The sequence below is a fragment of the Trifolium pratense genome, linkage group LG2 (assembly GCF_020283565.1).
Source record: "Trifolium pratense cultivar HEN17-A07 linkage group LG2, ARS_RC_1.1, whole genome shotgun sequence".
Taxonomy (NCBI): domain Eukaryota; kingdom Viridiplantae; phylum Streptophyta; class Magnoliopsida; order Fabales; family Fabaceae; genus Trifolium; species Trifolium pratense.
Window position 1 is genome coordinate 66,515,067 of NC_060060.1, and position 12,147 is coordinate 66,527,213.

The 12,147-nt window shown below is 33.7% G+C and overlaps 1 protein-coding gene and 1 long non-coding RNA gene across 2 annotated transcripts; one reads left to right on the top strand and one right to left on the bottom strand.

The window, feature by feature from the left end:
* Positions 1 to 5,910: 5,910 nt before the first annotated feature.
* Positions 5,911 to 7,617, bottom strand: LOC123906379 (transcription factor MYB44-like). The gene has a single exon (XM_045956291.1). It carries the CDS (start codon positions 7,340 to 7,342, stop codon positions 6,296 to 6,298), a length of 1,047 nt encoding a protein of 348 aa, XP_045812247.1. The 5' UTR covers positions 7,343 to 7,617; the 3' UTR covers positions 5,911 to 6,295.
* Positions 7,618 to 11,181: 3,564 nt separating this feature from the next.
* Positions 11,182 to 11,747, top strand: LOC123906380. The gene is made up of 3 exons (XR_006808866.1): positions 11,182 to 11,286; positions 11,405 to 11,487; positions 11,705 to 11,747. It is a non-coding gene; the product is annotated as an uncharacterized LOC123906380 (long non-coding RNA).
* The last annotated feature ends 400 nt before the right edge of the window (positions 11,748 to 12,147 follow it).

Sequence of the window (12,147 nt, forward strand, 5' to 3'; positions counted from 1 at the left end):
TGATATTTATAAAAATAAATATCATTTTGTAAAAAAAAAATTAAATAGAAATTGACTTCTTCTTCTTAATTATCAAAAAAAAAATTCTAATCTAAAGTGAAATTTTATTCATTTGTTTTTTTTGCAAAATTCTCATTAAAAAAACAGTAGTTCACAGAAACCTTTGACAGCATATAAAATTGACTCAAGAATATTTCTTTCTATATTGTTTGGGAAGCAAGCAGTATCTACCCTCCAAGTTTTTGGTGCAAATGTTTGAGGTAGAAAATGAGGTCCAGGTGCAAAAAGTCAAAGCAGAATCAATGGACATGCCAGGGTGAAGTGATTACCTATTACGGCGGAATATTATATTTCAAAAAGACACTATATATTTTAAGTTTAACAAAATGCATTTGGACCTAATAACTAGGTTTTTAAATTACTAAATTATTGCACCGTCACATTTTCAATTATCATATGTTTATAAAAACATTTCCGTGACAGTTGATTCTAATTTTATTTTATTTTTGTTTATAATGAGCTGAGAATCGAATTCATGACCTATAACATACTATCAAAACTAACCAAACTTAGTGGCTTCCTGTTTGAGTCTAATTTAACTTATTGCACTCTTCAACATCTCATTTTTTTATCACATACATATCATATTTCTTTCTTTTTTTTGGTCAACCATACATATCATATTTCTATTCTGTTTTTTCTCTACACCATCAAAACAAAAATATTAAGTTGCATAATTTATAAACACACACCAAAAGAATACTAATGGTTTTAATATTCTCGAATCATCTAAAAAATCTTTGGCTTCCGTAAAAAAAATATCTAAAAATCTTTGGCATGCACACTTGTTTTGTTTATTCCATTTTAATAACTTTAAACAATTGACGGACAACAAAATGGTTGCATAAAGCTCAAGACAACTAGAATCCTCAATTGATGGTCTCTAGTCATTTTCTAAAAATGAAGGGGATTTGACAAATGTCATTTTTTTCTTTGCTAGGCAATTTGGAAAAGCTACAAGTAATTCTTTTACTACAATAAAAGACAAGTCAGAGGAATATGTATTCTCCTATGAACTGTCTTCTACTTGTAACAAAACTTGTTTTTTCATATAATTGATTAATGAGAGATAGTGAACCTTCAAATCCTTTTAGAGCTTTCTAGCTGGTCCGATATTATCTGTTTAAAATAAACTTTTTTTTTATAATATTGGCAATGATGATCGAACCTAGAACCTCATGCATACTACATAAATTTCTCACCACTGGACCAAATCAGCTTTGTTTAAAATAAATTTGGTAGACTATTTTACGGGTGTCTGTCAAGCCCGCATAGGTTTGAACTCGGATAAAATTTGAAGCTTGTTCAGGTTGGTTCGTTTAGGGTCAAGTAATTAGTTTTGACAACTTTAATACTTGGCATGTCAACATGGCATCTCTTGCTTCCATCCTTTCCTCTTTCTTGTTTCCCCCTCAATGATTTTTTTTGGATGCCCCCGATCATGTTGGATGCCTAGGGTCCCCGCAAAGACCCGTTAACATAAAAAAAAATATTATAATTAATTTTAAATCAACTACTATACACATATTTAGTAAATGGCCGGGAGATAGGGTCATCACGGAGTCGGAGTATGATCCTCATCCCTATCTCCAAACCATATTCGGGCACTTTCTTCCCCATTTTCATGGAGGGAGAATTCTCACCTCGTTGATACAAAATTAACAAACCTCGTTGATATTCATACTTATGTTTGAGCTAGGGAAGTCACAATCATGTTACTTGAAAAATGTTTGTCAATATGGCTCTTCTAATTTAGATTTAGAGATTACTATGTTCCTCTCGAACTAATTGGCCAGACCTTCTTATCCATTCGTGAGAGAAACACTTGTACACTGTGAAGACTCATCCATAAGACTACACATATTCAACTTGTTAAATGTAAATTTCTAGTTAGATTTGTTGATTATAGTTAGATACTTGAGTCAAAAGCTTCTCCATGTATTTTTGTTTGTTTGTCAACAATGTGTTTTGGTGTCTTGCAAGTGTGAGAATGCAAATGTTGGGTTTGGGCTGGAGTTGGCCCATTTCTGTAATTCCTATGGAAATTTGGGATTGACCATTTTTTAAATTCTACCAAGTTTTGAATTTTGCATTATAGTCCCTCTATTGCTCTTAATTAGGTCCCTTAAAATTCCATTTTACCCTTAAGAACACTTCGAAAGTTACATTCCAAACTATATGTTGGTTCAAAAGATATCTTTCATATTAAGAAGTGATACTACGATGGACAATTGGATAAAAATTGTTGCATACAAAAGATAACTTTCGAACTATGCTTAATTGCTTATGGATTGGAACGCAACTTCCAAAATATTTTTTAGTGTAAAATTAAAATTTTAGGAGGACTAAAGAGTAAATTTCCCAAGATTTATTTCCATTCCATGATAAAAGAAAGGTGTGAAGGGATTTAAGAGGAGTTTTTCAAAAAATTTAATCCTCTTAGCGGAACAATCCCGATGAACGGATCTTGATTAAACCATTAATCACAAATCAAAGAACACAAAACCACAAGTTTACGTGTTTACCTCTTGAAGTGCAGAACCTTTGAAGTAGAAATTGTTTCTGATCACGAGCAAAGCAAAGTAGCGATGCATCTACTCAGTCCACACGAACAGAACTTCTCCGATGACCGGTGCTAGCCAATTCCACCAGAGATTCAGAGAGAATAAGGGTTTAGAGAGCGGCGGCTAAGTTTCACTTTGTGAATTAGGTTAAGCTCTTCAAACTTCATCACAACGGTTCTATTTATAGAACCACTTGTGTGGTCATCAAGCCAAGCACTGCACCGTACCTTACGGTGGACCGCATTTCTCTATTTTCATAAATTAAATAATAAGTCATACTTAATTATTTAATTACTAATAAGTCCTACTTATTGTTTTATCAATAAGTCTTACTTATTTATTTCTCTCATCTATCTGTCCTTTGTGTGTGACCCTAAAGGTTCTCGTAACGTTGGCAATAGTATTAAATCACATATTTAATATTATAAACAATGAGCGGTATCTAGCAACACATCACTGCTACCCAAGTGACGAGAATGTCATGTGATCTGACGAAACCTTTCCGTGATAACGATCGTGTGTATAATTACCCCTTTGCCCTTATATCTATATTGAACACAAGACATAGATCGTGTCACCCTTGTATGGTTCAATATCTTATTTCTTGATCCCAAAATATACTGAGCAACGAATAAGCTCAATATCTCATATTGACTTAGTTCGGCGTGGCCACGCATTTTATCAGTCATATTCCATCAAGAGGCCTACAGATATTGCTCCTGTTATGTAGGAGGGGCAATTTCCATCTAGGTCACTCATGTCCCTCAGCATGATTTGTGCAGTACCCATCAACCGACTTTATAGTCATCCTGTTACGGACAATGTTTGAACGGCAACTAAGCACTCTACTCCACATCTAGGGTCCATAGTGGTTTCAGGTCGAAGGGTGGTATACACCATTATCACTATGAGAATAACTTATGACATTTTTCATAACATACTATGTAGTATTCTCATGGCGGGTCAATCCAATATAAATATTACTCCTAATATTTATATCTATGTGAAGACTTGATATCTCATCCATGACTCGTGAGATTAAGTCATCAGTCTACTCACATAATAGTCTCTATGTTTTACTGTTATTCCACATCACAGTAAAACTTGACTATGGATACTTTAAGAATAATGTCCTTATGTTTAATGGAGTCTCACTATTAAGTCACACTTAATGTTCCATTTATTAGACTAGCTATTCTAGGGACTTTATTAATTTGAAACAAACATAATAAAGAAATATTTTATTATATATATATATATATATATCAAAGTCACCATACAAAAGACGATTCTATCAAAATCGATTGGCTTTTAGGGCTTACTCCAACAAGGTGTTGATCCCAATCCGGTTGAGTTGCCCCAAACATATTCATAGACATGAAAATTGTTGCGAAATATATGAGAAGCAATTACGACACAAGCCAACTACCACACGAGGTAGAGGTAGAGATTGAGCACCGAAAGCATATTGCTGTGGATTTACCCTAAACATACACAAACACCACACAAATACTTTCTTTTTTGGGGTTAAAACTCAATACTACTCTACTTTTGGAAGCACTCTTCAACATGATTGATTAATTAGGCCGTGAAGGAATCATTATTTTCACATGTTGTAAATAAAATAATAACAATGGAATGGCAAAACAAAACTCGTCATCTAAGTGGCCCCCAAATTTTGGGTTTATACTTTTGTGAATAAAGATTGGACACCTTCTACATTCTTCCAAACCATTATTACCTAATTTCTGGGCCACTTATAAAACTTAGTGTAAAATAATCAAGACATTAGGCTAGGGGTTAATCAACTCAAAATCGATTTATAATAGGTTCAATTTTTAGTTAGACATTAACTTACATTACGGCCAAACTCCAAATCACTATAACTCCCTTCAAATGAGAACCAGAACAATAATAAAAGAAAAACTTAGTGTAAAATTGTTTAATTGATTTTAAAACCATTAAAAATACTTTAATTTTAAAACTACCCAACGTTTATACTATTTCTATCAAAATCAAGGGAAGATAAAATCCAATTGATCGAGTAAAAAATGAATAAATCCATTTGATACTGGAGTAGTAGAAAATACTCTTATTTGACTATTATAAGCAAAGAGAGGCATAAAATTTGGTCACTATTATATACCAAAGTTAACTATTTTTGAGCTATTTAATACTAGTATTTTAAATTAAGTAAAAAAAAAAAATACTAGTATTTTTAATATACTTTATTTGAACGATCGAGATAGTTGGCCAAATTGGAGGAACGTTTCATTGAGTTGGGGGATAGATGTAAATACTCAAACGATAAAAAAATAATAAGAGAACAAAGAGTGAGTCTATCTATTTTAGCCGTGGAAAAACGTATACGTAGGGCTCAATGGGGATCCATTGGAGAGTAATAAAGGACCGTTAAGAACATCAACTTTCGTTCGTAAAAAAATAAAATACAACACCTTTCAATATCGAATCTAATAACCGCTGAGGCATAAAAACCGCTAAGACGTTGTATATCCAAGGGGATCCAAGAACCACTATGAATCATCCTATTGTTTTTGCCGGACGGTCTTTGCCAGTAGTGTCATCCTCCCCGCTGGCTGTATGGGCGGGTTGTCCCGCGCAGCTGCGTTATGTTATGTTAGGCTATGGATTACATGAACAAATGTAATTGAAAAGCAGGTTACACGTTCCGCTATCCAAGAGGATCCGAGAACCACCGTGAATCGTCCAATTTAAAATTAATAGCGGAGAATGCTATGTCTTCATTTTATGAAAGTGCACTATGTATGAACCCATAAATGGTTGAGATCTTATGTGTATGTGTGTAACTTGAGATTGTGCTGAGCAGTGGATTTTGATCCACAACTTCAAGTTCAACTACCGGTTCTTTCAATTTATTCAGGTCAATGCCTTTGTTATGTGCACGAGGAAAACCTCTTCCCTAAACTGTTCCATACAATTTCTGTCAGCTCAACTTTATCTTAACAAGAGATGTGACCTGCTCTATTATTGAACCGTTCTTTGTTGAAACTTTGAAACATTAAGCTTAAATTAATAATTTTATTTTAGAAACATTAGGCTTATTATAATTAGATTAGAACAAAATTTAGTTGTTAGTTGAATAAAGTACTAAACTAGAGATCTATATATTTTGGGTCCCCCCTACATAGAAACTTCATACATATCTATAACCAGCTGTCCACCAACTAATGTTCCCATCACTAAACTAACTTAACTAATTTCAAAATCTGTTAACAGTTGTTCTATCACTGTTTTCAGATTCAAATTCAAATGTCAATCAAATTTTACCATTACCATTGCTTAAGCAAAAACAATGAAAATAAAAATTATAACAAGATTTGAAATTTTAGATTTTTTTTTTATTCTAAACTTTTTTTTTTCTTCTTCTTTTTGGACTAAACTAAGCCTGGAGTTCAGGTCTGCAGAAATAACATCTATTCCCCCTTTCGTTCCCTCCACTTCTTGGAAATGAATTTCATTCACTAATCCCAACAACTCTCTCTAACAACTTCTCTCTTTGTACATTAATCAAAATTATTACTCCTAATTAAAATGTAAAAACGGGATTAAAACGAAAAGGGTTCATTTTTTCCCCAATTTGCGATCATAATCATCATCATCGTCATCATCATTTCATTCTCCGATAATATTTACGAATCGATCCTGCTAATTCCAATTCGCTTCACAGAAGCATTCCTAAATCCATCATCAGCAATACACATCCCATTCTGCTGCTCCAATCCCGCCATGTAACTTCTCACTTCCGTCCTTATCATTTCCTGCATCACAGTCAACAACTCCGCACTAAAATTGAACGGCACCGCTGATCCCGATCCCCTCGCCGTCGCCGGATCGTTAAATTGCTGCATCATCGGAACCGCCATCGGAACAGAAACGGGTACAGCTGTCGTCATTATCGGAATCAAAGGAATCGCACTTGGCAGTGCTGGTGGAGGAGGCGGTGGAGCAGAGTTCTTCACAGGCGGCTCAGTCACACGGTTTGAATCTTCCGACGAAGAATCGACTCCGGGAAGTGAAAGTGATAATGAAGTTGGAGGATCATTTGATTTTGGAGATTTTGGTGATTTTGAAGATTTAGAAGACGACGTCGTTTCTACGGGAGGTAGAACCGTAATCGGAACAGGAACCGGAAGCGTAACTGTCCTCGTCGGCACCGGACGATAAACATGAGAGGAGTTCACAATAGGTACGCTGGACTCGCTCACATCGGATCCAGAAGGAGAACCAGGTGAAGAAGGATTATTAATATAAAGACCGGTAGAAACAGGTATAGCAGCACCAGCACTAACAGATCTTTTCAAAGGTGGAGATTCATCGACCATACTAGAACAACACTTACGTTTCAAAGTAGAGTTCCAATGATTTTTAATAGCGTTATCAGTTCGGCCCGATAAAAGCCTAGCAATCGTAGCCCATTTATTACCAAATCGAGCATGGGCTCTGATTATAGTATCATCTTCTTCAGGTGTAAAAGCCCGATGCTCAACTTGTGGTGAAAGCTGATTACACCAACGAAGCCTGCACGATTTCCCAGACCTCCCTGGAATCGATTTACTTATAATCGACCAGTTTCTTGGACCGTGCTTTTCAACAAGCTTTTGAAGTGCTTCATCTTCTTCAGGACTCCATGGACCTTTGATCCGATCCATTTCTTTTCTGGTAATGGGTGTGTTCATAATTATTTTTGTTTAGGTTTTGTTGTTGTTAGTTATGGGTGGTGGTGGTGGTGGTGGAGAATAGAGAATAGAATTGCATTGGTTTGGTTTAAGGGTATTGTGTTGAAGCGGTTTATATGTGAGAAGGTAAAAGGAAACCGGTTGGGTAGGTTAGGTTTTGGAGTTGTGATGGAGCGTTATGGGCAATCGGTACCGCTTATTGTAGGGAAGCGGTTAGCTTGGGATTTGGGATACAGCTGTAATTAGACACGCGTCATTTCTCAGCTGCTCCCAATTACACAAGTCATCTACTTTTTTTTCCCTATTTTATCCTTTTCAAATTGACAATAAAAAAAGCAACCGGGGTTTGTTAAGTGGTGAAGGGTTTGAGTAGTATTTTATAGGTTTTGTGTTTGATCTCAGATCATTGTAAAAAAATTGATAATAAAACCAATTTTAACCCACTTGGAGTTGGTCTAGTGGTGTTAACCTGGGTCCTTCGAGTATGCTCATCTCAAGGTCTCAGAATTGATTCTTTCTGGTGCCAATTTTGATGGTTAAGTCCATACAAAGCAAAAAAAAACTCTGGCTTTAAATGATCCCGCAAGTGAGCGGTGAGATTAGTCCTTTAAATTAGTCGGTCATAGAGTCGGAGTCGTAGACCAAATTTTAAAAAAACAATAAAACCGATTTTTTTTAAAAAGCGCGTTAGTTACACGCAGGACGCTCTCGAATAGTCATGGTTAAAGTGCGTTTCACGTGATGGAGAAGAAAGTGGGATAGTTATGTTATAAATGAAACAGTTAGAATATTTTTGAAGTTAAAAATAGGAAATTAATTGGATTAAAAAAGAGAGAGTATAAAAAACGGAAAGGGAAGAAAATAAGATAACGATGATAACGGTTGGGTGAGGTTGGTTCGTTTGCTTTTTAATTTGGTTGTGCTTTGGTTTTGATTTGAGTTTGACTGAGGACACACTTACAGGCTGTAGAGCATAAGGATTTCGTGTGGGATTTTGAAGTTTCGTCTTTTTGTTGGGAAATGGGACCCAGTAGTTAGGATGATGTGGAAGAAAACGACAAGATCGGTCGCCGAATCGGAGGGCGAATCATTACTGCTTTTCTGTCAGTCCAGCCTGTATTCTATACCTGCCACCCCCACCACCATATCATCTTATAACGGCCAATTCTATCTTAACCTACACCTGTCGGTTACATCTATTCTTTCATTCAAACTAATCCTGTACGGAGCTTATGTTAGTAAAATAGATAATGCTAAATATAGTAGTTTCTGCCTCGTTAGTTATTCCAGTGGTGATTGATGTTGTGCTTGGTATGAATGAACAAGTTTCGATCTCCCATAATTATGATTGAAGGGACTGAAATCATTCAATATCATAACTAATCTCTTAATCAGATTAGGCAGTTCAGTGGACTGAAAATACTAGTAGTAAAAAAAATACAGGCTTAATTAGTAAAATGGTCCCTTAAAGATATTTTTGGTTTCAGATTGGTCCCTTAAAAAAAAAAGGTCCAAATAGGTCCCTTAAAGAAAAAAAAGTCCGAATAGGTCCCTTAAAGACATCTCCGTTAATCAGTTTGGTCCCTAAAAAGAGGTCTAAATAGGACCAAACTGATTAACGAATATGTCTTTAAGGGACCTATTCGGACTTTTTTTTCTTTAAGGGACCTATTTGGACCTTTTTTTCTTTAAGGGACCAATCTGAAACCAAAAATATCTTTAAGGGACCATTTTACTAATTAAGCCAAAAAATACAATAGTACCTTAAACACAAAGAAAAAAAATTAATATTGAAAAAATAATTTCTATATGTTTAAATTGTTAAATAACTTTTTTATTAACATACAAGTGTTAAGATTTTTTTTTATAAAATCACCATTAGACTTAATAAATTGTATGAATTTTTTACCCAAGTTTTGAGCCTCTCCATATTTTGATCTCACGATTCACGCATACGGCATATCTTTCGGAAGGTCTCTTTCATATTCTCCGGAGGAATGCGGCCAAAACTTTCTTTTTTAGAAAATAGTTTCGTTTTCTTTTTCTTTTTTTGTCTTTTGTTGTTTCGTTTAACCTTGTAACAAAAAAAAAAGTGAATATATTTGAATCTTGGAGTGAGTTTCTCGTCTCGAGTTCAAATTTTTTTAATGTCCTTATTTATATTTGTTGGATTATGCAAAGTAAAATTCTAACATCAAATTAGCTTATGGACTCGGGAATGAATATCTTTCAAATTAGTCATTTACTCGTATTATTTAAAGTAAAACTTCATATTCTATCAACAAAAATAAAATTAAAAATTAAAAATTAAAAAACTTGATAAAATCACAATCTCCAATGCTGAGGCACTTTCCTCTCTACTTCCCTTTCTGCTGTTCAGTATTCATAATTGTTTATTTTATTGTTAAAAGAGGATAAAACTCCTTAATCTTTGCGATTTTTGAATTCATTTTATTATCAAGCCCACGTATTTGTCAGTAAGAAAATGTTTTAAAAATGATTAATTAATGAATAATCTGGAAGTGGAGGTGGATTAAAAAAAGAGTTTAATTGTTATGCACTGTCAGTGTAAAGTTATTTTACACATGCAACCAATAAGAATGATTTAAACTTCCATGTCATATAAAGATAGTGGGGTAAAATGGGGTGATGTGGCGGAATACATGGTTGTTATTGGTTGACAGTGTAAAATTATTTTACACTGTCAGTGCATATAAATTAAAGGGTCATGCTAAACAGTGCCCCCGGGGCACTTGTTAAGCATACCTAAAAAGGAAATAAAAAATAAAATTTATATTGAAAAGACAACTTTTTGTACTTTTGAGGCATTGAATGAACGCATTTCGAGACAGAATTTCTATTTTAAGATGCTTAACCAGTGCCCGGGGGCACTGTTTAGCATTTTCCTAAATTAAATCCTTAAAAAAAGGTATAGGAAAAGGGCGAAAGAGGAAAATGTCAGGGGGAGGTGGGTTGGATTATTCAATTGGGAAAGCAAAGATATGATCATAATTCATAATTGAGATCAAACAGATCTGTATCGATCCATTTATGTTTCTGTTACTCGTACGACGTACTGTACGTATATTATCTACGTGCGTGGACCTCTTCCTTCCTTCATGCTATTTTTGGATTTGAAAAACAACTTACAAACCTCCATTCTTCTTTTCTTTTTTATGTTGACCTTTTAGTTTTAAGAGAATTTTTTTCGATATTTTAGAATTCGATTGTAAGATAAATAAAAAATTTCAAAAAATAATTTTCACAAAATTAAATTCAAATTTTTTCGAATGATTCTTCATAGATGATGCTCATTTATTGATTTATAGCATAAGTGTTCGGGTATAAGTTTATAGTATATATTATTTGTATAGTAAAATATAAAATTAAAATAATATTTTTCTTATATTATTGGTCAGCCATATAACACTCGTTCTATGGGTGAAACATCTCACATGTCCCGATGAATGGGAGGGGGTTTTTGAACACTGAAAACTCGAGTCCTTTGTGAATTCTCTCTATCGGGATGATTATTTTGTACTGCTTTATTTTGTTTACTTTAGGGGTTAGGTCTAGCCCTCTGTACATATTTTTTTCTATTTTTATTTATAATAATATGAGATATAGGTATAGGATGAGAGTGTTTAGATGTGCCAACGAAGTTGACATATGTCTACTCAGTCCTTGATGTCTAGATACTCTTAATTTATAAAAAAAATAAAAAATATTTTTCTTATATATATAATGAACTTCTTTATATTAAAGAATTTATGAAAATAAGTTAAAAAAATATAAATTATTTTTATAAGTACTTTAAAATTGTCTCATAAAATGTATGATGGAAACACAATTCGAAGAGACCCAAAGACAGCTTGAATAACCGCATGGAGAAGCAACTTGAGGAAAAATTGGCACATATTTTTTTTAGAAGGAATCCTTTTACTGTAAGTATGGATTAAATAGTAAAAAATAATAATAAATCAACATTTTTTTACAAGTTTATTAGTTTAGTATTTTTAATCTTTCATTGATCTTTGTGTTTTGATTTGAACATTTATATAGGCTGGACAATTTTCTAGTGTTAGGAACAATGCAGCATACCATGATCATAGAGTTGAAAGTACTGGTAACATATGGGCACAAAGGTATTCTTATTTTCTTATTTTACTCTTTTTTTTGGTACATTTTTTATATTACTCTTAATTTGTATTAATAAGTGCATAAGTTGAGTTCTATAATTATGTTATTTAATAATTTAATTGTTTTTGGTAGCTGACTTTTTTTTTTTTTTTATATATTTACTTTTATACATTATTCATTGACATACTAAACTTGTAAAAATAATTTGGCTAAAAATTGCAGGGAAATCATGGAAGCTTCAACTACTTTACGAAGAGAGGGTCAATAGATAAATTTAAATAAGTTAATTCAATCAATCATTAGCTGGTGTAGTGGTGATGGACGTTGGACTTAGTATGAAGGACCACGGTTCGATTATCCGTAACTGCGATCGGAATAAGGCTAGAATCACTTGATGTCATAACTGACTCTCGAACCAGATTAATGCCACTAAATTCAGTTAACAACGTTCATATGCATATTAACGATTCAGTACGATACATGTCTCTTATAAGTGAAACATCGATATGCCTCTCACACAAATGAATTGGGAACCCCGGAGGAATAAAGAAAAGCATGTGATATTCATGCTCTAAGTAATTTTCTTTTTCTCTTCCAAATCTTCTCTATATATAAAAGTCGGACATCTAACATTTGACTACTTATTAGAGGAGATCAAATTCTCA

Bases quoted from the DNA above. Each gene is read 5' to 3' on its own strand.
- LOC123906379 (XM_045956291.1), bottom strand. From the start codon at position 7,342: ATGAACACACCCATTACCAGAAAAGAAATGGATCGGATCAAAGGTCCA.